We start from the raw sequence: 27857 nt of genomic DNA, 5'->3' as shown, positions 1-27857 counted from the left end.
ATCAATGTCAAATAAAAGACCTTCAGGCAGAATTATACAGCTGCAGTTGGGAATCCGTCAAGTACCTCTAATGTGTCATCCACAATATACAATGCTTTTATATGTTCCCATAGCCACAACAGGTAGTATTCAACAATTACTAATAGGAAAAAAAAATTTAATGGACAACCGTAAGATTCTTCCTTTCTGGTGCTAACTTGGGAACATCGTGCAGTCACCCTAATTCAGCTGAAGCAATACATGAAAAACAAGAAGGGAATCGTGGAGGATATGGGGGGAGATTTATCAAAACCTGTACAGAGAAAATGTCCAGTTGCCCATAGCAACCAATAAGATCGCTTCTTTCATTTTTCACAGGCCTTTTAAAAAATGAAAAAAGCAAGCCGATTGGTTGCTATGGGCAACTCAGCAACATTTCCTTTTGACAGGTTTTGATAAATCTCCCCCATAGTCCTGGCAGTCATTAGCACCAGAGAACAGAACTAAACTGAGCCACCTTTCCCTTATTGTCCTGCATATCAAGCATCCCTTGCCTCTATGACTTACAGGCTCAGTCATCTTCACAAAAATAAAAATATATAAATACCATCTTTAAAGACATGTCAATCAATCACAGCATGTAATGGACATACAGGCAAAACAAGATGCTACATCTGCATTCCTTAAAAACAAAAAGGCAAAAGCTAAAAAGGCACCAAAGAAAATAAAAAATAAAAAAAAAGGGGGGGGGGGGGAGAAAGACACCCTTAAAGGGGTACTCCACCCCTAGACATCTTATCCCCTAAGATGTCTGATAGCGGGGGTCCCGCAATATAGCATGCAGCACCCACCTGTTTCTGCTCCGGAAGCGCTGGAGGGTCTGGGTCCCGACCACCGGAACGGAAGTCAGTGACATCACGACTCCGCCCCTGTGTGACGTCACGCCCCGTCCCCTCAATGAAAGTCTATGGGAGGGGGCGTGACGTCACGGACTTCCGTTCCGGTGGTCGGGACCCAGACCCTCCAGCGCTTCCGGAGCAGAAACAGGTGGGGGCCGCATGATATATTGTGGGACCCCTGCAATCAGACATCTTATCCCCTATCCTTTGGATGTCTAGGGGTGGAGTACCCCTTGAAAGAAGTTGTGAGATTAGATAAACAGAGCTTCCCCCCCCCCCCCCCCCCCCTTCAAAAATGGCAACACCTATGTGTGGTATTGAGGCTTCATTTCATTGAAGTGAATAGAACCAAGCTGTAATACCACACAGCCTGTTGCGCTGTGTTTTGGGGTTAAAAAAAATAAAGTTTTTCTATTCCTGGTTAACCCAGTTAACCGTGTAAACTAAAGTCACATGTGACATTGCACTGTTAGAATCCTCAACAAAATGAAGCACTTTAGTTTATTGTGACCAAACCGTTTCTAAACCTTATCCATAAACAGTATGCGATGGAGCTGTAAAGGATCTTTACGGGATCTTAGAGAAACCTTTTCCTGCTTTCCTATGATGAGATTGACTTCCATTCCAGGTATACAGTATACTTCTCTATGAAGGATGCTTTACTCCTGTAATAACAGGAGGAAGTTTGGCTTATGTGAAGAGATGGACAGATAGGATGTTGCCTGTGCCTATAACCAATTGCTTAGGGAGCAATGTAAGAATTTTACGCACTAGGAAGATACAACCTCGTAAATATGGAAGGACAGTGGGGCTAAAGGCAAAAGCAAGTCACTTCATGGTATAAGTCACGCAAAATAAAACATACATTAAAACGAAAAGCTTGCAAATCAAATATTCCCCATTGTATGCATAGCAGAAAGACATACATAGCTCGTAGTCACTACCATGGAGATGTTGCAACCAGGTGCTTGGATGAAGCTAAAATGGACTTTACATCTCCTGCTACCACACACAAGTACACTCACATAGATTTGGCAGGAGTTAAAAGATTGTTGTTTAAGGATTTTGGGAGCTAGAACCCAAATGTCCTGTCAGACATAAAAAGATTGAGAGTATGCAGAAATGGTACCCTGGAAACTCCATGCAAAACTCTAGGCTGTTTGTCCTTAGTTCCATAGCTCTTCCAGGTCAGTAAGAAATAGTCAGATAGCAGCACTTGCATTCTACTTCAGTTCTCCTCAATACATGTAATAGATGTCTAGAACCATTCAGGAGCACAAGCCATATAGTTCTGATACTTTATTGGCTGCAGCTCCATATCCAAGTAACATGTAAACATGAAAATGTCAGGCAATGATTTGCTGCTTGTTTAGGGCCACCTATCTCCTATATAGGAGATTTTCTGCTTCATAGTCAAGAAATTCTGAAAAATTACCAGGGAAAAAAGAAAAACCAAAACCAACTAAAGCAAAAAAAAAAAAAAAAAAAAAAAAAAGGAAAACAAAAAACCATTGCCATCCAGCCTTCTATAGCCGACACAAGCAAAAGAGTGTGGGGATAAACACTCCAAAGGCCACCAAAATAGGAAACATGAGGCTGCTGTTGTCTGAGGCATAAGGGTTAGGAGTGCGAGGACCAGACTGTACACTTTTCTTGGTATTTCTCCTTGTACTAGGGCTTTCCTCTTCTTCATCTTCTTCATCCTCTTCCTTCTTTTCTAGACCAGGATGAGGCTGCAGCTTTGGGACTTCTAATGAATATAAAACATTTTTAAAAAAATACACTTTCATTTATATGGCCAAATATGAGGCCACTGTTAGCCAGCCCCCCCCCCCCCCCGGTTCCATATTATCACTAGAGAGATTTATCAAAATCTGTGCAGAGAAAAAGTTGACCAGTTGCCCATAACAACCAAATAGCTTCTTTCAGAAGTCTTTTAAAGAAGCGGTCTGATTGGTTGCTATGGGCAACTGGTCAACATTTCCTCTGCACAGGTTTTAATAAATCTCCCCCACTGTCTTTATATGTCTGAGCTGTTTGTGTTAGTACTTTCTCCTTCCTCTTAACGTGACTATGACCACTCTCAGCTATAGTTTCTAATCTCCAAATTCATCTTTCTGAGCCAATTTGTATACTTATTGAAGTGCCTATAACTCTTATGTGTAATATTGTCTGGGATCTTTACAGAAATAGTTTCCCCTGACTTGGAATTTTGGTGGACTGGGGGTGATGTTTTTGGGTTTGTTTGTGTTTTTTTTTATTTTTTACGTTTTTTTTAACCCCTTAAGGACACAGCCTGTTTTGGCCTTAAAGGGGTTATCCACCATAAGGGGATTTTAGTACGTACCTGGCAGACAGTAATGGACATGCTTAGGAAGGATCTGCACTTGTCTTGGGGCTAAAGGTCTATGTTGTGAGATTACCATAACACCGTGGCTAGCTTTTTGTGAACTGGTATTTCCTGTTTCAGTTTTCTTTTTTTTTTACTACAAATCCCATAATTCCATTACACACATCAGCCACCCCACCCATTGAAACATAAATGAGCTGCATCCATTCAAAAGACCTGTCGTTTTCAATCAGGGTGTCTACAAATGTTGATTAGTTGCAGATTGATCTCTCTCCCACCAAGCGATCCCTCCACCCATTGAAGCAGACAGTGCCCCTGTCATCAGCTGACTAGTGAGTCGGGTCTCGGCCGCATTGCAACCTGGGAAAAATCTGAGACAACAGTCATTTTGTATGCTGTTAAAAGAAAATATTGGGTTGAAAACCCGTCACACACAGGTACAGACACTATATTATGAACTACACTAACTTTACAGCCCCTGGACGCAGACGATTTTATTTTTGCATTTTCGTTTTTTTCTCCTCACCTTCTAAAAATAATACCTTTATTTTTTTGAGCAGTGTATAAAAGAGTTAACACTAAGATAACACATCCTAGATCTGAATGAATGAACTAATCATGAAATACTTTCATCTTTACATAGTTGAATGTGCTGACAACAAAATCACACAAAAATTATCAATGTAAATCAAATTTATCAACGCATGGAGGTCTGGATATGGAGTCACACTCAAAATCAAAGTGGAAAACCACACTACAGGCCGATCCAACTTTTGATGTAATGTCCTTATTAAAACAAGTCAAAATGAGGCTCAGTAGTGTGTGTGACCCGTATGACCTCCCTACAATGCCTGGGCATGCTCCTGATGAGGTGGCAGGTGGTCTATTAAGGGATGTCCTCCCAGACCTGGACTAAAGCATCCGCCAACTCCTGGACAGTCTGTGGTGCAACGTGGCATTGGTGGATGGAGCGAGACATGTACCAGATGTGCTCAATTGGATTCAGGTCTGGGGAACTGCCGGGCCAGTCCATAGCATCACTGCCTTCCTCTTGCAGGAACTGCTGACACACTCCAGCCACATGAGATCTAGCATTATCTTGCATTAGGAGGAACCCAGAGCCAACCGCACCAGCATATGGTCTCACAAGGGGCCTGAAGATTTCATCTCTGTACCTAATGGCAGTCAGGCTACCTCTGGCAAGCACCCCCAGGGATGTGGAAATTGTATCGCCAGACGCCCAGGACATGCAGTTCTGGGCACGGGGCAGGTGAATTCTTCAGGTACAATCATTCTCGCCTCATCACTAAACTCCTAGAGACTGCAACTGTATGCTAAAGCCTATAGCGAGCCGCACAGGACGTCAGCATCCCGACATAGGCGCGTGATGACGTCACTCATCGTGTGCACCTCTGTCAGGACAGAGGATGCTTTCCAGCAACATAACCACCAACCCCCTGAGCCTGCCAGAGCGCACATGGGGACAGAGGATAGGCAAAAGCAGGGGGAGGGGCTTTGGTGAAGGTGATGTGGCAAAGGAAGGGAGGGTGTAATATAATGACACAGGGGGGGCTGAAATATAATGGCACAGGGGGGGCTGAAATATAATGACACGGGGGGAGAAGGGGTGAAATATAAAATGGCACGGGAATGATATGGCACAGTGTGTGATGGGGGGGGGGGGGGGGGGAATGAACTGTCACAGGATGGTAGCAGCTTTCTAATACTGATATTGGTACTACATTGTGCAATGTCGGCGCGCAACGTGATGCATGCAAGTGTCAGTATAGCAAGGAGTGTGTCATGAAAATATGTAAGGGCATCACCATGAAGAGTTTGGAAAGCTCTGACTTAAGGAGTAGAATTGTTTAAATGGGAGCCCTACCTGCCTAACTGATGGGGGTCATATCTATCTGGGGCCTGTCACAGTACTGGGGGGGGGGGGGGGGAGCTCTACCTAATGGGGGTCATTTCTATCTGTGGCTCTGTCTGGGAGCCCTACCTTTTTACCAACTGGTGGGACTTTTTTTTTTTTTTTATAAAAAAAAAAACTCAAGTATCCCTTTAAATGGGCACTGTCACCAACTTTATTTTTTGATATGTTGTAGTACTTATGTACTACAAAATTTCTCTAATATACTTTTATTTTTTTTTAAATTAAAATTGTTTAATTTACATTTGAAAACCGGCCACTAGGGGTCTCTCTCCTAGTGGCCGGCTGTAGCCTGGCGTGACATCACGCCTGAAAAAGGACTGATTTTGGCTTGGCAATCAGTCCTTTTTCAGTTAGGCTGCACTCGCTCCCTGCCTGTCAATCAGACAGGCAGGGAGCGCATTGGCTCCCCGGCCAAACCTCCAGCTGTTGCAAAACTACAACTTCCAGCATGCACTGACCGACCATGCATGCTGGAAGTTGTACTTTTGCAACAGCTGGAGGAACACTGGTTGGAAAATCTTCAGTTAGGTTCTGTTACCCAACTCAGTATTTTCCAACCAGTGTGCCTCCAGCTGTTGCAAAACTACAACTCCCAGCATGTACTGATCGTCGAAGGGCAAGCTGGGAGATGTAGTTGTGTACCTCCAGCTGTTGCATAACTACAACTCCCAGCATGCCGAGAATGCTGGGAGTTGTAGTTTTGCAAGATCTGAAGGGCCACAGTTTAGAGACTGCAGATCCCAGCATGCCCAAACTGCTGTCTGGGCATGCTGGAAGTTGTAGTTTTGCAACATCTGGAGGGTTACAGTTTAGAGACCACCGTATAGTGGTCTCAAAACTGTAGCCCTCCAGATGTTGCTAGGCAACTACTCACCGGCTTCCATAGGATTGCCGCACCAGGGAGCCGCATCAGCATCCTATGCCGCCGATCATAAGAGGACCTCCGGCGCCGGTCACCGTCTGTTCCCCCATTCTGTCCGGACTACTGTGGGTGGGCAGAACGGGGGAACCGAACTTTAACCCCCCCCGCCCCCGATCTGCTATTGGTCGGTTGCTTCTGACCGACCAATAGCAGGGATAGGAGGGGTGGCACCCCTGCCACCTCACTCCTATTCCTTCAGGGTGTCTTGGACAATCCCGATCCCCCTTATTTTCCAGGTCACCGGAGACCTGTATGACCCGGAATCACCGCAACTGCCAGTGTGAATGCACCAGCGATTGCCAAAATTGGAGAGGGGAGGGGGTTGGTCTCAGGACCTCCCTGGGCATTGGCACGGTATGCCTGCTGATAGATATCAGCAGTCATCCTGGTCCGGTCCCTGCCCGGTGGGGACTGAAAGTCCCACAGGGACGCCCTTGGTCCTTAAGTACCAGGATGTCAGGGCGTACCCGTACGCCCGTGGTCCTTAAGGGGTTAAAGGGGTACTCGACAACTAGTGCCAGAAAGTTAAACAGATTTGTAAATTACTTCTATATAAAAATCTTTAATCCTTGTAGTATTTATCAGCAGCTGTATGTTGCAGAGGAAGTTGTGTAGTTCTTTTCTGTCTGACACCTCTGTTCATGTCAGGAACTGTGCAGAGCAGGAGAGGTTTGCTATGGGGATTTGTTTCTTCTCTAAACAGTTCCTGATACGGACAGAGGTGTCAGCAGAAATCACTGTGGTCAGACAGAAAATGACTATACAACTTCCTCTGCAGCATACATGTCCAACTGCTGCTCCATATCAAAGAGGAGTACACAGGACAGCCGAGATCATCAGTAGATCAGTAGGGGCAGCAGCAGTTGTACACAGATCTTGTATCCTGCGAGGAGATGACTGGTGCCTTTTGTGGGAAAACCCCTTTAAAGGTTCTATTTACATATACAGTATCCTGCGCAGATTTGATGTACAGGATTTGAAGCTGTGTTCAGTCATTTAGTTTACATTGAAATCTGCAGCATAAAATCCTATGCAGAATACACCATATAGGGGTATTCCAGGAATTTTTTTTTATTTGACTGTGCAACAGAGGCTGTACAATTAGTGTAGTTCATAATATAGTGTCTATATCTGTCATTGATGGATGGTCTCCCAATTCTTATGTGATCTTTGCCCTGATGTTTATTTTTAACAGCATATAAAATGAGTGTTGTCTCAGGTTTTCCCAGGTTGCAGTGCGGCCCGAGACATTTAATCACTTGTCAGGTGTTTAAAGGGAGCCTGTTGGCTTCAATGGATGGAGCAACTGTTAAGTGAGAAGGAGATCGTTCTCCACAGGGCTGCAGGGAATTGTAGCTCAGGTGTGCTACAAAGGGTAGGGTGACTGATGTGTGGGAGGGAGAAAAGTGAACTCTTACACTTACAAATAAGGGATCCTGGGATATGTAGTTAGAGGGAGGGAACTCCAAAAGGAAATAGCAAATTCGCAGCAGCATTAGCCATTTATCCCCAAGACAAGCACTGATCCTTCCTAAGCATGTCCATTACAGTCTGGCAGGTAAGTACTAAAGTCACCTTATGGTGGATAACCCCTTTAAACTGAGTAATCCAAGACAGACTGGTTGCTGGGGACACACTGCCTGACAACTTCATTCTAAAGTCTTTTGTTGTTTGGAAATATTTCCCTATAAACCAGACTGTTACAGCTCAAAGCTAAATTGGCACAGCATCAGGATATGCCATTGCTCATAGCACACTGGAAAGTGTGTCATATGTGATTACATAAAGCAATAAAAATTCTTCATCTTTTATAACAAACTATAGTATGTGCATTTAAGTTTTTCTTTTCATATATATAACTCACCGTCTACTGTTCCTTTCATAAGGTACAAAGCACAAACTTTGGGATTATCATAATATCCCTAAAAAGAGAAGGAAAAATAATTAAAAAAAACACAAAAACTTTATACAAGCCATTTTCCAGACACTATACACTATCTGTGGGAATAAAGCCACACTGTAAAGTAATTAAGCAAAGTGGCCAATAAAAGTCATATACAGCTACAATACAACATACTTATACACTACAAACACTATAGTTTGGTCTCCTACTACTTTTTGAATAGCTGTAATACCCATAAGGATTTGTCAGGACACCAAACATTACCTTTACAAACTCCACAGTGAGCTTCCCTGTAAAGGTGGACACTTCCCCTTGGATAGTGAGTTTTCCCTTCTTGATGACGATGGGGATGATCTCATCGTGTGCTGTGCTGTGTCCTACACGGTCAAATATATCAAGATCTTTCACCACATTATGTCCATTTACACGTACATCAAACACCTGAGGGAAGCAGAGAGCAGTAACACGAGCTGTTAGTGTCATTTACCTGCACCGACAACATGCCATCTGTTAGAATCTCATGGGACATGTGCTGTCACAGCTTGACTGGGAGGAGAATGCCAGGAACATGACACCCTTACCTTCTGCTGTGACTGGGCAAAGTACACCTCTGCAAACTTTAGCACCAGGACATATTCCCCTTCTTCTCTGATAGGGATGTCATAGCCAAAGCTGTCTTCATTATACCTCTCTGTCTGGTACAGAATCTGATCCTCTGGGACGGCACGTAGAATAGGCAGCTTCAACCCATAGTCTGATGCTGATGGAAAGAAGGAGGAAAAGGCATGTGGGAATTTGGGAACGGCCATAACATATGCCATAAATAAGAACACATCCTGAAGAAAAGAAGTAGCTTAAGAGTCATGTGCTTGTCTGCTGACCAACACTGCTGTAAAAATCCTGCTTGGGGACTGGCCCCAAAATGCATTATAACCAGACACTTGACAATGCAACAGTCAAGCAGAAATAAGCAGGGTCCTACTGAAAGAGGAACTGATGTATCACAGTGGATACTAGAAGTGTGCACACTTCCCACCAATACCAACCCATGTGCAGTGATGTGTATAAACTACACCCAACCTAGGGTGCATTCACATCACAATTCTGCTACATGGTTCCCGTATACAGTTTTGTCTTTAAAAACCGTATGCACTCGTATGGCAATCTGTATACATTGACTTCCCATACAGACACTTAAACAAGATGTATACGGTTGTGTACGTTTTTGCTTGTGTACGGTTTGGTTTGTTTTTATTGCTGTGCACAAAACTGTACTCTACCAAGGTTATGTGTCCAGTTGTGTCCTGTTTTGTAGTTTCCAAAAGGGTTTTGTATCCTTCATAAAAAGCATATATTGTTTTTATAACACTGTACTCAATGAAAACCTTATTGTGCATACGATTGCATACAGTTTTGTCAGTTTTTGAGGGATAAGTTTTCCACAACAAAAACTGATGCAAAACAGCATGGCAAAATCGTAATGTGAATGTAGCCTAAGGGTGAAGGAAGCAAGGCAGTTCTGATCCGCTCACTCAAGATGCCGTCTGAGGCACGGACAGGTGCGGACCCCACCAAAACAAAGAAAAATGTCAGTTTCGGCCCGTGTTCTAGGCCTTACTCATACTACAAAAACTTCATACAAATGACTTCAATATATAGGGAGGAAGGTAGGCGGCCTTCTAATCAGTCTCACCCGAGACTCTCCAGGATCCACCTCCTCCCTACAGTCACAAAGAAGTAGTAAACTTTATATTCCATAAAGCCAAATGTACAATATAAAACAGTAATACAAAAGGTCACATGCCCACGTGGATATTACACGTAATGATCTTCATACCTTCTTTTTTAAAATAGTTACAATCAAGTATGGCCGGCATGTATGTATATCTTCCTAGTGCTTCCAATGTCCATTATTGGTTCTATGCCATATCAGTAAACTGCTGTAAACGCCTACAAATGTATAATTACAGTATCTTGCTCATGTCAATTGACATATAGTGTCAGGAATTGAAAGAAAAACCCAACTCCATAATTATACCCAGGCACTGTACTATTATGTTAAAGAAATACCAATAATTATAAAAAAAAAAAAAAAATATTAAAAAAAGGTATTTATTTATTTTCTGCCTCTATAAGGAATGGAAAGAGAGAGGGTCTATTCTTAACCACGGAAGGGTGCATAAGTGAGAGGACACTGCACTAATAAACTGAAATAAATGCATAGACAGAAACCGCTAGTCATAGAGTCTAGTGTGAACAGGTATCATAAAAATTCTAACCGAACAGAGAAAGGGATTCAATAATGCAACCTGTCTTTTATTCAAGCCTCCAGGAGTTTGTTTGTAATTCCCTCCTCTGATCAGGGCTGAGACTCGCTCGATACCCTGAACTATCATTGTAGAAAAAGAACCACCATGGTGTTCAGCACAATGTCTGGACACCATGGATATGTTTTTAGAGTTGAAATGGGGAATTTTCAGAGGGTTCATGGTGCACCCTACACACAATACAGGAGAATAAGTAAATTACATAATTACCGTAGTATTACAATTGATATATTGTTTAACCTTGAATTCTTCCTGATTTGTGTAGGATACAAATGTGGATGCATTCTGAATGATTTTGCAACACGTACACTTAGTGTGGCCACATTTATATGACCCCACCGTGTGGAGCCAGGTAGGTTTAGGACAAGTACTATTGAGAAAAAGGTTGGGAAGATAGTTTTTGTCCCAATGTCGATGCTCTTTCAACTACACATTTGTAGCCCCCAGATAATGCCTTAGAGAACAGAGGATCCAAAGATATAATCGGCATATATTTGTGTATAATGCCACACACCATCTTATATTGCCGACTAAACTATATTGAGTAGAAAACACTATTGGTTGTACTCCTGATGGCTTCTTACTTGTTTCTATGGGAGTGATTAAATCCTGTCTGTTATTTTTCTCTCCCTATGCTCCGTGCACATTGTATACTCTACATGGGGTAACCCCTAGCAGCCAGCTGTTTTTCTATGTTATTGGCTTCAGTTTCTAAGTCTTCTATAGAGGAACAAATACGACGTGCATGGATCATCTCTCCGATTGGTAAATTGTTCACGACATGTGAAGGGTGGCAGGATTTGGCATGAAGGATAGAATTTACTGACATTTCCTTTCTGTACGTATTGCTATTTTGCCAGATTCTCTGTTCTCCTTCAAATGCAGATCCAAGAAAGATACCAGCAGACACAGTGCAGCGATGTGCGCAGCGTACTCGCACATCGCGGCCACTCTCCCTGCTCTGAGCTAGGCAGAGAGCTCCTGCGATGTGCGAGTGTACTGCGACTCGCACATAGCAGTGTGTCTGCTGGTAGCGGCGTATGGCCGCTATGACCAGCACATGTAAAGCCAGCATAGAGCGGGCCGTCACCAGCGGATCTGCAGCGTAAAATACGCTGTAAATCCACGCGTGAACCTACCCTAAAGGTTCAAGAACAATTGCAGCACTACAAGGGCCAAATCATGTTAGTGCAGTGTCCTCTCACTTATGCACCCTTCTGTGGTTATTAAGAATAGACCCTCTCTCTTTCCATTCCTTATAGAGGCAGAAAATAAATAAATAATAACAATAATTATAAAAAATGTAAAAGGTATTTCTTAAACTTAATGGTACATAGTTCAGTGCCTCAGTATAATTATAGAGTTGGGTTTTTCTTCCAATTCCTGAAACTGTGTGGGAGATTTATCAATCAGCCTGAAACCCAAATTGTCTGGTTTTTCCCACAGCAACCAATCACAGCTAAACTTTTGAATCTTGAAAGGAGTAGTCCAGTGCTTAAGGATAGGGGATAAGTCTCAGATCACGGGGGGTCCGATTGCTGGGGCACCCCGCAATCTCCTGTAGGGGGCCCCGGCAGCCCGCGGGAAAGGGGCGTGTTGACCACCGCACGAAACGGCGGCTGAAACGCCCCCTCAATACAACTCTGCGTCAGGGCCGGAGCGCTGCCTTCAGCAATCTCTGGCTTTGCCATAGTGCTGTATTGAGGGGGAGTGTCGGCCAACGCTTCGTGCAGTGGTCAACACCCGCTATCTGGCCGGTGAGCCGGGGCCCAGTACAGGAAATCGCGGGGGGCCCCAGTGGTCTGAAACGTATGCCCTATCCTTAGGATAGGGGATACGTTATTCAGCACTGGACTACTCCTTTAACAAGTTCTTCTAAAGTGAAAGTATAGCTGTGATTGGTTGCTAAGAGAAAAAACTGACAATTAGGGTTTCAGGCTGGTTTATAAATCAGGACCTATATGTCCATTGACATCAGCAAGATACTGTAATTATACATTTGTATGCGTTTACAGCAGTTTACTGACACGGCATTGAACCAATATGCTGTTGCCAATGGAAGCACTAGGAAGATATACATACATGCCGATCACACTATTTTAAAAAAGGTGTGACGATCATCACGTGTAATATCCACATGTGGGCATGTGACCTTTAATATTACTGTTTTTACTTGTACATTTGGTTTTATGGAATTTGAAGTGTACTACTTCTGTGTGAATGTAGGGAGGAGGTGGATCCTGGAGAGTCTCAGGCGAGACTGATTAGAAGGCCGCCTACCTTCCTCCCTATATATTGGAGTCATTTCTAAGAAGTTTTTGTAGTATGAGTAAGGCCTAGAACACGGGCCAAAACGCGTCAGTGTCCCTACCTGTGTTTTCTGAAGATATCCTGTGAATAAAGCTAAGTATCACATCCATGAGCTGGAAGGCTGGACATTATTCTTTGTTTTGCTAGCCTAAGGGTGCATTCACACCATGATTCTTCAATACGGTGACATAGTATACCACAGTTTTCAGTCCGGTCACAAAATCGGATACAGGGCGAAAATTAGCTGACCGGAGTCACTATCTGACTCTGGTCAGCTCATTCAAATTAACGAGATGCGAGCGGGGTACGGCTGGGAAACGGGAGCACCAGGTTTTCAAATCTCCCAGCAGGATCAGGTAACCACACTGAAGAATCGTGGTGTGAATACAGCCTAAGAACGATCACGCACTATAGAGTCACAGTTGTGAAGCTCCAGAACATAGGATTGTACTCAAGTATTTTTCTGTACACTGGTCATCATGGACCATGATCATGTGCACTGACACCACAACTTGCAGCTAGCCTCTATTGCAGGGTTTTACCAACCAGCTGTTGCAAAACTACAACTCCCATAATGCCCTTGATGGCAGGAGTTGTTTTGCAAACAGCTGGCCCTCCACAGATGGGGGTCACACTGCTCTAGGGGTGAATCACTCCTATTCTCTGCCTCTCAACTTATTATTATTATTATTGAGGCTGCAGTAGACTTGTAGTCTATCCACAGGCACAGGAAGTTCTCACAGCCTTCCTATACAATGCAGAGCCTCAGTGGGATGTGCCATATGTTTCCACTCTCTTAGCTCCTGTACACAGTACCTGCTTCTCTATTCTCCGGCCTTCACCCAGGCACTCACCTCTGCCCACTCTGCCCTCCAGCGGGTCCTTTCGGTAGTGGATGCCGTGTACGTCCACATGGGCCTCGCCCCCAGCATTGACAGCCCAGATCACCTTGTCACCCAGAGCGGCTGCAACTACCGCAAACGGGGCGAGCAGAGCAAAGAGCAGCACGGCCAACGGGCCCCGGACGGTTCCACCAGGCATGGCTGTATCGAGGGAGGCCAGCACCCGGCAATGGAGAATTTAGTGACCCGAAAACCGGCCGGGCTCTCTCCTTCTTAGACCGCTTCACCTTACCGAGCCCCCACGGCTGCCCCGCACTTCGCCGCTGTTGGCAGCCCGCACATTTCATTCACTCTCACCAAAGAGTCAAACGAACTTGCTGGTGTCTTACGTAAACCAATCCCGGGGGTTTCCGAATAGAACCGGCCGGGGGAGCCATTTGATTGGCTGACGAGGATTAAAAAAAATACCTGCTGGAAATGATAAATAGAGAAATGAACCAATCGCTGACGAACACTGGGCACTGGGGCTGAAACTTAGAGACACAGTTTGTGTGACGCGTAGAAACCGGTTGGTCCGGTTGTAGAAGGCGGAAGTGAGTCGAGCTTCCGGGTACTGCCACCGCGGTGAAGCTGCGGCCGCCGCTTGAGGTACCGACTTAAAGGAACGCTTCCTTTTAGGTCTGTACTGAAACGGAAGGCAGCAGAAAGTGACTGTATCAAGTCGGGATGGCAAATTCTCGCCAGCCAATCAGTGAGTTCCAGCGCTACTACTCGCCAAGCATGCTGGGACGAGCTCAACACACGGGATGCTAGCTGTCAAGAAGCCGGTCGTCATAGCAACGGCCCTTAGAGCGAGTGTGTGTCAATGAATAAGTGGCTGGCATGTGTTGTTGGGCATAACGCTCCTAAGGCACAAGGGGGCAGGCTTATCCCTGGGATTTAGATTAGGAAATGAAATGGTCGAATAAGAGCTGAAATGACTTCAGTGCTTCACAACCAGTGTGCCTCCAGCTGTTACACAACTACAACTCCCAGCATGCCCTGATACAGCCTATGGTTGTGTGGGTGTTGCAGCATGTTGCACTGTATAGTAGTACAGTTAAGGTTATTGTGTAACATGCTGGGAGTTGTAGTTTTGGTTTGTGTCAGCTGTAGAGCCATAGGCTGTGTCAAGTAATACTGGGAATTGCAGTTAGTAACTACAACACCCAGCATGCCCTGATGCAGCCTATAGCTCTGCAGCTGACCCGAACCAAAACTACAACTCCCAGCATGTTACACTTTATAGTTCTACAGATTAGGTTATGGTGTAACATGCTGGAAGTTGTTTTGGTTCGGGCGTGCATCAGTGGGGCTCTTGGTCGGAGGGCGAGTATGAAGGGTGGGATTCTGGGGGGTGCAATTCAGTGCGGATGGCCAGAAGCCACTAAAATGAAATAAAATTAGATAGCACAACTGGCGGCGGCAGTGCCCCCCCCCCCCCGCCCTAATGCCCGATGTGACAGTCCGCCCCTATACAAAACATTCATACATATACATGCACCAGCCACTGCCCCCATATCATACACACACACACACACCCGCCACTGTCCCCCCACATCATACATTACATACACACATGTGTGGTACATCATACACATATACACTCACACCATACATATGCACACATCATACATACACCCACCACTGCCAACCCCACAACATACATTACATATACACACATCACACAGACATCATACACATATACACTCACACCATACATATGTACACATCATACATACGCCCACCGCTGCCCCCCCATTATACATTACATACACACATACATCATACACATATATACTCACACCATACATATACACCATACATATGCACACATCATACATACACCCACCGCTGCCAACCCCACATCATACATTACATATACACACATCACACAGACATCATACACGTATACACTCACACCATACATATGCACACATCATACATACACCCACCGCTGCTCCCCATTATACATTACATACACACATCACACATACATCATACACATATACACTCACACCATACATATGCACACATCATACATACACCCACCGCTGTCAACCCCACATCATACATTACATATACACACATCACACATACACTAACACCATACATATACACACATCATACATGCACCCACCGCTGCCCACCCCACATCATACATCACATACATACACACATCACACATAGACAGACATCATACATTATAACACATCACACATAGACAGACATCATACACACATCATACATTACATACACATCATACATTACATCCACACATCCACTCACACCCTACATATATAACCACCCTTCCTGCTGCCGCCGGCATTCTCGGCCTCATCACCTGAGCTGGCCATGAGTTGACATCAGAGCTGTAGTCACACCGCCATGTGAGGTTGCATGGGTTTTAAAATCTCACCTCACACCGGACGTCCTCTCTCCCCTCCCTGCTCCGTGTTTTCCCTGTGCAAACTTGCAACCTCCCCGTGGTGGATTAGGTCCTGTGGAGACAGAGCAGGGGGAGGGGTAGAGCTGTGTGCGGGGGAGAGGATGGAGCTGTGTAGCAAGCTGTGTACATCCTTTCTCTCCCCCTGCTTCTTGTGTACTGTTCAGCTGCGTCCTCCATCCTCCGGGAGGGGAGATAAGGGGGCGTGGCTTAATTATGTAATACAATCATGCGACCTAGGGCTCTGCTGTCAGCTGGGGGCCGCCCCCTCTCCATTCACCCTGAACGCCGGTGTGAGGTGCAGACTTGCATCCGCTCCTGCGCCTCACACTGGCATTAAAGAAAAATAAGGGGGAAGTCTGTCTGTCCCTGCTAGCCCGATACAGGGCTAAATCTATGAAAAAATCACCTTCCCGGCGCCCAAAACTACTTGTCCCGGGCATCCGGCGATAGGATTTCCACATCCCTGTTAAATATATATATATATATATATATATATATATATATATATATACAGGGTTTGGGCAAAATAGATAGTTGGTGTTAACCTAAAAGGAGCGTCTATGACCCGAGTTGATGGGCTTGTCAAGGTCTACTGTCTTCTTGATCACATCTCAGTATGCAAAACGTCCCCAGACAGAGGTAGCTGTGATGGAAAGCCAATGCATGACATAAGGGACATAAAAGCAGTTTATAGATTGTAGACAAAAAAAAACACAAAAAACGAGTTATTGCAAGGTTGCTTGCATGTTTGAAAGGAATGTATCCCCTAGATGTATTTTTACTCATTGGAGTCATACTGAAACGTCCCTTTTTCTACTTTTATTTTATTTTTTATGATCCTATTTTTTGTTTTCCATTTCATTTTGGCCACTTGCCTGAGCAACTGCATCTAAGATAACACATCCCTGATCTGAATGAATGAACTAATCATATGAAATACTTTTGTCTTTACATAGTTGAATGTGCTGACAACAAAATCACACAAAAATTATCAATGGAAATCAAATTTATCAACCCATGGAGGTCTGGATATGGAGTCACACTCAAAATCATCAAATTGGAAAACCACACTACAGGCTGATCGAATTTTGATGTGATGTCCTTAAAACAAGTCAAAATGAGGCTCAGTAGTGTGTGTGGTCTCCACGTGCCCGTATGACCTCCCTACAATGCCTGGGCATGCTCCTGATTAGGTGGTGGTTGGTCTCCCGAGGGATCTCCTCCCAGACCTGGACTAAAGCATCAGCCAACTCCTGGACAGTCTGTGGTGCAACGTGGCGTTGATGGAAGGAGCGAGACATGATTTCCCAGATGTGCTCAATCGAATTCAGGTCTGGGGAACGGGCAGGCCAGTCCATAGCATCAATGCCTACCTCTTGTAGGAACTGCTGACACACTTCAGCTACATGAGGTCTAGCATTGTCTTGTATTAGGAGGAACCCAGGGCCAACCGCACCAGCATATGGTCTCACAAGGGGTCTAAGGATCTCATCTCGGTACCTAATGGCAGTCAGGCTCCCTCTGGCAAGCACATGGAGGGCTGTGCGGCCCCCCAAAGAAATGCCACCCCACACCATTACTGACCCACCGCCAAACCGGTGATACTGGAGGATGTTGCAGGCAGCAGAACATTCTTCACGGCGTCTCCAGACTCTGTCACATGCTCAGTGTGAACATGCTTTCATCTGTGAAGAGCACAGGGTGCCAGTGGCGAATTTGCCAGTCTTGGTGTACTTTGGCAAATGCCAAACGTCCTGCACGGTGTTGGGCTGTAAGCACAACCCCCACCTGTGGATGTCCGGCCCTCATACCACCCTCATGTCTGTTTCTGACCGTTTGAGTGGACACATGCACATTTGGAGGTAATTTTGCAGGGCTCTGGCAGTGCTCCTCCTTGCACATAGGCAAAGGTAGCGGTCCTGCTGCTGGGTTGTTACCCTACTACGGCCTCCCCCATGTCTCCTGATGTACTGGCCTGTCTCCTGATAGCACCTCCATGCTCTGGACGCTACGCTGACCGACACATCAAAACCTTCTTACCACAGCTCGCATTGATGTGCCATCCTGGATGAGCTTCACTACCTGAGCCACTTGTGTGGGTTGTAGACTCCATCTCATGCTACCACTAGAGTGAAAGCACTGCCAGCATTCAAAAGTGACCAAAACATCAGCCAGAGATGTGGATAGGATCCAGAAAGAAGGTAATCCCAGACGGCGCTTCTCCTCCCAGGAAAGATGCAATGCAGCAATCCACAGAAAATATTGGTGGATTGCTGCATTGCATCTTTCCTGGGAGGAGAAGCGCCGTCTGGGATTACCTTCTTTCTGGATCTTATCCACATCTCTGCATCATTATCCAGCTGACTGAGAGACATCTGGACAGGACCCGTGGCTGCTGACCTACATGACCACTGCGAGCCTACATGCCTGCTGAGGTGTGCTCTGAGGACAACACTATCTAGTAAGCTCCCAATTTTTTCCACGCACATTGAAGCTGTTAAAACGCCTACCCTAGGAGCGCACCTTGTTTTCCTTTTTATTTCATTCAAAACATCAGCCAGGAATCATAGGAACTGAGGAGTGGTCTGTGGTTACCACCTGCAGAACCACTCCTTTATTGGGGGTTTCTTGCTAATTTCCACCTGTTGTCTTCCATTTGTACAACAGCATGTGAAATTGATTGTCAATCAGTGTTGCTTCCTGTGTGGACAGTGTGATTTCACAGAAGTGAAGTGTGAATGACTTGGAGTTACATTGTGGTGTTTAACCTCTTAAGGACGCAGGGCGTATGGATACGCCCTGCATTCCGAGTCCTTAAGGACGCAGGGCGTATCCATACGCCCGTGGGAATTCCGGTCCCCACCGCTAGCCGGTTGGGGACCGGAGCCGGATGCCTGCTGAAATCGTTCAGCAGGCATCCCGGCATATCGCCCAGGGGGGTCATTATGCCCCCCCATGTCGGTGATCGCCGCAGATCGCTGGACAATTCAGTCCAGCGATCTGCGGCGATTCCGGGTCAATCGGGTCTCCAGTGACCCGGTGACCCGGAATTACTGGCTGTTCGGGGCTGTCTCTGACGGCTCCGAACAGCCAGAGCCTGCAGGGGTGAGGTGGCACTGGTGCCACCTCACGATCGCCCTGATTCGTCGGCCGGATTACCGGCCGACCAATCAGGGCGCCTGCTGCGGGTGTCACTCCCGCACCCGCTCCGCCCCTCTTCCGGAGGGCGTGAGCGGGTGCGGGAAGACGACCCCGGGTGCTGGGGACCCCGATCCCCGGCGTCCATGTTGGGATCGGGGCCCCAGGAGCGGCATCGGCGGCGAGGGACAGTCTGCGATGGAGCAGCAGCAGGAGGTGAGTTACAGCCTCCTGCTGTTGCTTAGCAACAGCTCCCAGCATGCAAAAAGGGCATGCTGGGAGCTGTAGTTATGCAACAGCAGGAGGCAGACCACCACAACTCCCAGCATTCCCTTATGGGCATGCTGGGACTTATGGTTTTGCAACAGCTGGAGGCACATTTTTTCTATGGAAAAGTGTACCTTCAGCTGTTGTATAACTACAACTCCCAGCTTGCACAAACAGCTAAAGTGCATGCTGGGAGTTGTAGTGGTGCATCTGCTGGTTGCATAACTACAACTCCCAGCATGCCCGTTGGCTGTCGGTGACTGCTGAGAGTTGTAGTTTTGCAACAGCTGAAGGCACACTGGCTGTGAAACTTAGAGGTTTTTTTTTTTACCTAACTCAGTGTTTCACGACCGGTGTGCCTCCAGCTGTTGCAAACTACAACTCCCAGCAGTCACCTTACACCATGCACCGTACATGCTGGGAGTTGTAGTTTTGCAATAGCTGGAGGCACACTGGTTTTGAAACACTGAGTAAGGTCACAAACTCCGTGATACATAACCAGTGTGCCTACAGCTGTTGCAAAACTAAAACTCTCAGCATGTACAGTCTGTCAGCGCATGCTGGGAGTTGTAGTTTTGCAACAGCTGGAGGTCCCCCCCAATGTGAACGTACAGGGTACACTCACATGGGCGGAGGATTACAGTAAGTATCGGGCTGCAAGTTTGAGCTGCAGCAAATTTTCTGCAACAGCTCAAACTGCCAGCGAGAAACTACTGTGAACTGTACCCGTGTGACTGTACCCTAAAAACACTACACTACACTACCACAAAAAATAAAATAAAAAGTAAAAAACACTACATATACACATACCCCTACACAGCCCCCCTCCCCAATAAAAATGAAAAACGTCTGGTACGCCACGGTTTCCAAAACGGAGCCTCCAGCTGTTGCAAAACAACAACTCCCAGTATTGTCGGACAGCCGTTGACTGTCCAGGCATGCTGGGAGTTTTGCAACAGCTGGAGGCACCCTGTTTGGGTATCACTGGCGTAGAATACCCCTATGTCCACCCCTATGCAATCCCTAATTTAGGCCTCAAATGCGCATGGCGCTCTCACTTTGGAGCCCTGTCGTATTTCAAGGCAACAGTTAAGGGTCACATATGGGGTATCGCCGTACTCGGAAGAAATTGGGCTTCAAATTTTGGGGGGTATTTTCTGCATTTACCCTTTTTAAAAAATATAAAGTTTTTGGGAAAAGAAGCATTTTAGGTAAATTTTTTTTAATTTTTTTTACATATGCAATAGTCGTGAAACGCCTGTGGGGTATTAAGGTTCACTTAACCCCTTGTTACGTTCCCCGAGGGGTCTAGTTTCCAAAATGGTATGCCATGTGGGGTTTTTTTGCGGTCCTGGCACCATAGGGGCTTCCTAAATGCGACATGCCCCCAGAGCAAAATTTGCTTTCAAAAAGCCGAATGTCACTCCTTCTCTTCTGAGACCTGTTGTGCGCCAACAGAGCACTTTTCACCCCCATATTGGGTGTTTTCTGAATCGGGAGAAATTGGGCTTCAAATTTTGGGGGGTATTTTCTGCTTTAACCCTTTGTATAAATGTAAATTTTTTGGGAAACCAAGCATTTTAGGTAAATTTTTTTATTTTTTTTTACATATGCAAAAGTCGTGAAACACCTGTAGGGTATTAAGGTTCACTTTACCCCTTGTTACGTTCCCCGAGGGGTCTAGTTTCCAAAATGGTATGCCATGTGTTTTTTTTTTTGCTGTCCTGGCACCATAGGGGCTTCCTAAATGCGGCATGCCCCCAGAGCAAAATTTCCTTCAAAAAAGCCAAATGTGACTCCTTCTCTTCTGAGACCTGTAGTGCGCCAGCAGAGCACTTTTCACCCCCATATGGGGTGTTTTCTGAATCGGGAGAAATTTGGCTTCAAATTTTGGGGGGTATTTTCTGCTATTACCCTTTTTAAAAATGTAAAACTTTAGGGAAACCAAGCATTTTAGGTAAAAATTTTTTTTTTTTTTTACATATGCAAAAGTCATGAATCACCTGTGGGGTATTAAGGTTCACATTACCCCTTGTTACGTTCCCCGAGGGGTCTAGTTTCCAAAATGGTATGCCATGTGGGTTTTTTTGCTGTTCTGGCACCATAGGGGCTTCCTAAAGGTGACATGCCCCCCAAAAACCATTTGACGCTCCTTCCCTTCTGAGCCCTCTACTGCGCCCGCCGAACACTTTACATAGACATATGAGGTATGTGCTTACTCGAGAGAAATTGGGTTTCAAATACAAGTAAAAATTTTCTCCTTTTGACCCCTTGCAAAAATTAAAAAATTGGGTCTACAAAAACATGCGAGTGTAAAAAATGAAGATTGTGAATTCACTTCACTCCACTTTGCTGCTATTCCTGTGAAACACCTAAAGGGTTAAAACGCTTACTGAATGTCATTTTGAATACTTTCGGGGGTGCAGTTTTTATAATGGGGTCATTTATGGGATATTTCTAATATGAAGACCCTTCAAATCCACTTCAAACCTGAACTGGTCCCTGAAAAAAAGCGAGTTTCAAAATTTTGTGAAAAATTGGAAAATTGCTGCGGAACTTTGAAGCCCTCTGGTGTCTTCCAAAAGTAAAAACTCATCAATTTTATGATGCAAATATAAAGTAGACATATTGTATATGTGAATAAAAAAAAAAATGTATTTTGAATATCCATTTTCAAAGTTAGAAAAATGCAAAATTTTTAAATTTTTCATCAAATTTGGGGATTTTTCACCAAGAAAGGATGCAAGTTACCAAAAAATTTTACCACTACGTTAAAGTAGAATATGTCACGAAAAAACATTCTCGGAATCAGAATGATAACTAAAAGCATTCCAGAGTTATTAATGTTTAAAGTGACAGTGGTCAGATTTGCAAAAAATGGCCGAGTCCTTAAGGTGAAAAAGGGCTCAGTCCTTAACCCCTTAAGGACCAAGGGCGTACAGGTACGCCTTTGCTCCCTGGTACTTAAGGACCAAGGGCGTACCTGTACGCCCGTTGGAATTTCGGTCCCCGCCGCGCGCCGGGCGGGGATCGCGCCGGGGTGACTGCTGATATCTATCAGCAGACACCCCGCGCAAATGCCCAGGGGGGTCATTAGACCCCCCCATGTCGGCGATCGGCGCAAATCGCAAGTGAATTCACACTTGCGATTTGCGCCGATTCCGGGTCATACAGGTCTATGGTGACCCGGTGACCCGGAATAGAAGGGGGATCGCGGGTGTCCTAGACACCCACAATCCCCCTGTAGCGATAGGAGTGAGGTGGCAGAGTTGCCACCCCTCCTATCTCTGCTATTGGTGGTCTAGACGCGACCACCAATAGCAGATCGGGGGCAGAGGGACGGGGAAACCAACAGGGACCGGCGCCGAAGATCCACTTACCCATCGGCGACAGCAGCGGCGACGATCAGCGGCGGCAGCGGGCGACGAACGGCGGAAGAAGAGGACCACGACGCAGCTCCCTGGATCCAACGGAAGCCGGTGAGTTACTTAGCAACATCTGGAGGGCTACAGTCTGAGACCACTATAGTGGTCTTTAAATATAACCCTCCAGATGTTGCAAAACTACAACTCCCAGCATGCCCAGAGAGCTGTTTAGGCTTGCTGGGAGTTGCAGTTTTGCAACAGCTGGAGGTCTACAGTTTGAGACCACTGCAAAGTGATCTCTATACTGTGCACCTCCAGATCTTGCAAAACTACAACTCCCAGCATGCCCAGACAGCAGTTTGCTGTCTGGGCATGCTGGGAGTTGTAGTTTTGCAACATCTGGAGGTCCACAGTTTGGAGACCACTATGCAGTGGTCTCTAAACTATAGCTCTACAGATGTTGCAAAACTGCAACTCCCAGCAAGCCTAAACAGCTCTCTGGGCATGTTGGGAGTTGTAGTTGCGATCCCTCCAGCTGTTGCATAACTACATCTCCCAGCATGCCTTTCGGCGATCAGTACATGCTGGGAGTTGAAGTTTTGCAACAGCTGGAGGCACACTGGTTGGAAAATACTGAGTTAGGTAACAGAACCTAACTGAAGGTTTTCCAACCAGTGTGCCTCCAGCTGTTGCAAAAGTACAACTCCCAGCATGCACGGTCTGTCAGTACATGCTGGGAGTTGTAGTTTTGAAACAGCTGGAGGTTTGCCCCCCCATGTGAACGTACAGGGTACATTCACACTGGCGGGTTTACAGTAAGTTTTCTGCTTCAAGTTTGGGCTGTGGCAAATTTTTCACCGCAGCGCAAACTCCTAGCGGTAAATTCACAGTAAACCCGCCAGTGTGAATGTATCCTAAAAACACTACACTACACTTACACATAATAAAGAGTAAAACACAACATATACACCCCCTTACACTGTCCCCCTAATAAAAAAAAAAAAACGTATTGTACGGCAGTGTTTCCAAAACAGAGCCTCCAGCTTTTGCAAAACAACAACTCCCAGCATTTCCGGACAGCCACTGACTGTCCAGGCATGCTGGGAGTTTAGCAACAGCTGGAGGCACCCTGTTTGGGAATCACTGGCGTAGAATACCCCTATGTCCACCCCTGTGCAATCCCTAATTTAGTCCTCAAATGCGCATGGCGCTCTCTCACTTCAGAGCCCTGTCGTATTTCAAGGAAACAGTTTAGTGCCACATATGGGTATCTCCGTACTCGGGAGAAATTGCGTTACTAATTTTGGGGGCTTTTTTCCTTTTACCCCTTATGAAAAAGAAAAGTTGGGGTCTACACCAGCCTGTTAGTGTAAAAAAAAATTTTTTTTTACATTAACATGCTGGTGTTGTCCTTTACTTTTTATTTTCACGGGAGGTAAAAGGAAAAAAAGACCCCCAAAATTTGTAACGCAATTTCTCCTGAGTACGGAGATACCCCATATGTGGGCGTAAAATGCTCTGCGGACGCACAACAAGGCTCAGGAGTGAGAGCGCACCATGTACATTTGAGGCCTAAATTGGTGATTTGCACAGGGGTGGCTGATTTTACAGCGGTTCTGACATAAGCGCAAAACAATAAATACAGACATGTGACCCCATTTTGGAAACGACACCCCTCACGGAACGGAACAAGGGGTATAGTGAGCCTGAACACCCCACAGGTGTTTGACAAATTTTCAAAGTTGGATGGGAAAATTGACAAAGTTGGATGGGAAAATGAAAAAAAAAAAAAAATTTCACTAAAATGCTGGTGTCACCCTAAATTTTTCATTTTCACAAGGGAAAATAAAAAAAGCCCCCCAAAATTTGTAACCCAATTTCTTCTGAGTAAGAGCATACCCCATATGTGGATGTAAAGTGCTCTATGGGTGCACTACAATGCTCAGAAGAGAGGGAGCGCCATTGGGATTTTGAAGAGAAAATTTGTCCGGAATTGAAGGCCACTTGTGTTTACAAAGCCCCCATGGTACCAGAACAATGGACCCCCCCCATATGTGACCCCATTTTGGAAACTACACCCCTCATGTAATGTTAAAAGGGGCGCAGTGAGCATTTACGCCCCACAGGTGTGTGACAGATTTTTGGAACAGTGATCCGTGAAAATGAAAAATGTAATTTTCCATTTGCACAGCCCACTGTCCCAAAGATCTGTCAAACGCCAGTGGGGTGTAAATGCTCACTGCACCACTTATTAAATTCTGTGAGGGGTGTAGTTTCCAAAATGGGGTCACATGTGGAGGGTCGACTGTTCTGACACCACGGGGGCTTTGTAAATGCGCATGGCCCATGACTACCATTCCAAACGAATTCTCTTTCCAAAAGTTCAATGGTGCTCCTCCTCTTCTGAGCATTGTAGTTCGCCCGTAGTGCACTTCAGGTCCACTTATGGGGTACCTCCATACTCAGAAGAGATGGGGTTACAAATTTTGGGGGGTATTTTCTGCTATTAACCCTTGCAAAAATGTAAAATTTGGGGGGAAACACACATTTTAGTGAAAAAAAAATATATATTTTTTTACATATGCAAAAGTCGTGAAACCCATGTGGGGTATTAAGGCTCACTTTATTCCTTGTTACGTTCCTCAAGGGGTCTAGTTTCCAAAATGGTATGCCATGTGTTTTTTTCTTGCTGTTCTGGCACCATAGGAGCTTCCTAAATGCGACATGCCCCCCGAGCAAAATTTGCTCTCAAAAAGTCAAATATCACTCCTTCTCTTCGGAGCATTGTAGTTCGCCCGTAATGCACTTCATGCCAACATATGGGGTGCCTCCATACTCAGAAGAGATGGGGTTACAAATTTTGGGGGGTATTTTCTACTATTAACCCTTGCAAAAATGCGAAATCTGGGGGGAAACACACATTTTAGTGAAAAAAAAATTATTTTTTTTACATATGCAAAAGTCGTGAAACACCTGTGGGGTATTAAGGCTCACTTTATTCCTTGTTACGTTCCCCAAGGGGTCTAGTTTCCAAAATGGTATGCCATGTGGGTTATTTTTGCTGTTATGGCACCATAGGGGCTTCCTAAATGCAACATGCCCCCCAAAAACCATTTCTGAAAAACGTACTCTCCAAAATCCCCTTGTCGCTCCTTCGCTTCTGAGCCCTCTACTGCGCCCGCCGAACACTTTACATAGACATATGAGGTATGTGCTTACTCTAGAGAAATTGGGCTACAAATACAAGTATACATTTTCTCCTTTTACCCCTTGTAAAAATTCAAAAATTGGGTTTACAAGAACATGCGAATGTAAAAAAAAAAAGATTGTGAATTTTCTCCTTCACTTTGCTGCTATTCCTGTGAAACACCTAAAGGGTTAAAACACTTACTGATTGTCATTTTGAATACTTTGGGGGGTGTAGTTTTTATAATGGGGTCATTTGTGGGGTATTTCTAATGGGAAGACCCTTTAAATCCACTTCAAACCTGAACTGGTCTCTGAAAAAAAGCGAGGTTCAAAATTTTGTGAAAAATTTGAAAAGTGCTGCTGAACTTTGAAGCCCTCTGGTGTCTTCTAAAAGTAAAAACACGTCAATTTTATGATGCAAACATAAAGTAGACATATTGGAAATGTGAATAAAATAAAAAAATATTTTGAATATCCATTTTCCTTACAAGCAGAGAGCTTCAAAGTTAGAAAAATGCTAAATTTTCAAATTTTTCATCAAATTTTGGGATTTTTCACCAAGAAAGGATGCAAGTTACCACAAAATTTTACCACTACGTTAAAGTAGAATATGTCACGAAAAAACAATCTCGGAATCAGATTGATAACTAAAAGCATTCCAGAGTTATTAATGTTTAAAATGACAATGGTCAGATGTGCAAAAAACGCTCTGGTCCTAAGGTGTAAAATGTCCTGGTCCTTAAGGGGTTAAAGGGGTATTCCAGGCAAAACCTTTTTTTATATATATCAACTGGCTCCGGAAAGTTAAACAGATTTGTAAATTACTTCTATTAAAAAATCTTAATCCTTCCAATAGTTATTAGCTTCTGAAGTTTTCTGTCTAACTGCTCAATGATGTCACGTCCCGGGAGCTGTGCATGATGGGAGAATATCCCCATAGGAACTGCACAGCTCCCAGGACGTGAGTCATCAGAGAGCAGTTAGACAGAAAACAACAACTCAACTTCAGAAGCTAATAACTATTGGAAGTATTAAGATTTTATAAATAGAAGTAATTTACAAATCTGTTTAACTTTCCGGAGCCAGTTGATAAATATAAAAAAAGGTTTTGGCCTGGAATACCCCTTTAAGTCTTCCCTTTATTTTTTTGAGCAGTGTACTTTTTACATCAAGCCCCGTGGATATAGGCAACAATAGACTGAGCCAAACCTTATTCACATGAGAGGGATTGTTTTCTTGCCATGCTCTGTGACCTGTCCAGAGGTCATTTTACATTAAAGGGGAGGCTGATCTGTGAGCTTCAGCTATTGTGAATGATTTCTTATCTATATACTGGTGTCACCTTTCACTGTAGTTCTGTCTGCTGGACAGTGAGCAGTCGCAGGCAGAACCTAACTTCATCATTGACGGTTGCAAATCGCCAGTTTACACAGGACAAAATATGTGGCCTATTACAAAGAGAATTTTTATTTTTAAACAAGAACTGATTATCATGAACACGAGTTCATCAGCCAATGTAAAAGGGCCTCTACATTTATCAACTAAATGTCTGCAAGGAAAATGCCACTTGAAGGGGTACTCCGGCCTTAATACATCTTATCCCCTATCCAAAGGATAAGAGATAAGATGTATGATCGCGGGGTCCTGCTGCTGGGGACACCCGCAATCTGTCAGTGCGATGACCACGGGGCCGGAGTATCGTGACACACTCGGAGCCTCCAGTGCTGTGGAGAGCTCACAAAGGTGGGTGCACAATGACAGATTGCTGGGGTCCCCAGCGGCGGGACCCTGGCGATCATACTTCTTATCCCCTATCCTTTGGATAGGGGATAAGATGTATTATTATATATAGATGTATAGAGTACCTCTTTAACTAAATTTTAGTGTTGGATTGTCAAGTACCACCTCATAGACTTGTCGACTCCTTCAGATGAAATTTGAT

At 44.9% G+C, this 27857-nt stretch overlaps 1 protein-coding gene across 1 annotated transcript; it reads right to left on the bottom strand.

Annotated features, from left to right (window-relative positions):
- Positions 1-1169: 1169 nt before the first annotated feature.
- Positions 1170-14073, bottom strand: MLEC (malectin). The gene is made up of 5 exons (XM_056530280.1): positions 13481-14073; positions 8571-8749; positions 8254-8430; positions 7951-8008; positions 1170-2628 (listed from the first exon to the last, which is right to left on the bottom strand). The coding sequence occupies exons 1-5, from the start codon at positions 13665-13667 to the stop codon at positions 2405-2407; spliced, it is 825 nt and encodes a 274-aa protein (XP_056386255.1). The 5' UTR covers positions 13668-14073; the 3' UTR covers positions 1170-2404.
- Positions 14074-27857: the final 13784 nt, after the last annotated feature.

The sequence above is a fragment of the Hyla sarda genome, chromosome 1 (genome assembly GCF_029499605.1).
Source record: "Hyla sarda isolate aHylSar1 chromosome 1, aHylSar1.hap1, whole genome shotgun sequence".
Lineage (NCBI taxonomy): Eukaryota > Metazoa > Chordata > Amphibia > Anura > Hylidae > Hyla > Hyla sarda.
The sequence above is the reverse complement of the archived record's forward strand: the minus strand, read 5'-3'. Positions and strand labels throughout refer to the sequence as shown.

Excerpts from the sequence above, each read along its gene's own strand:
- MLEC (XM_056530280.1), bottom strand. The coding sequence starts at position 13,667 with ATGCCTGGTGGAACCGTCCGGGGCCCGTTGGCCGTGCTGCTCTTTGCT. Across the intron at positions 8,750-13,480 it reads GGAGGGCAGAGTGGGCAGAG|CATCAGACTATGGGTTGAAG; the intron begins GTGAGTGCCTGG and ends TCTTTCCATCAG. Across the intron at positions 8,009-8,253 it reads TCACTGTGGAGTTTGTAAAG|GGATATTATGATAATCCCAA; the intron begins GTAATGTTTGGT and ends TTCTCTTTTTAG.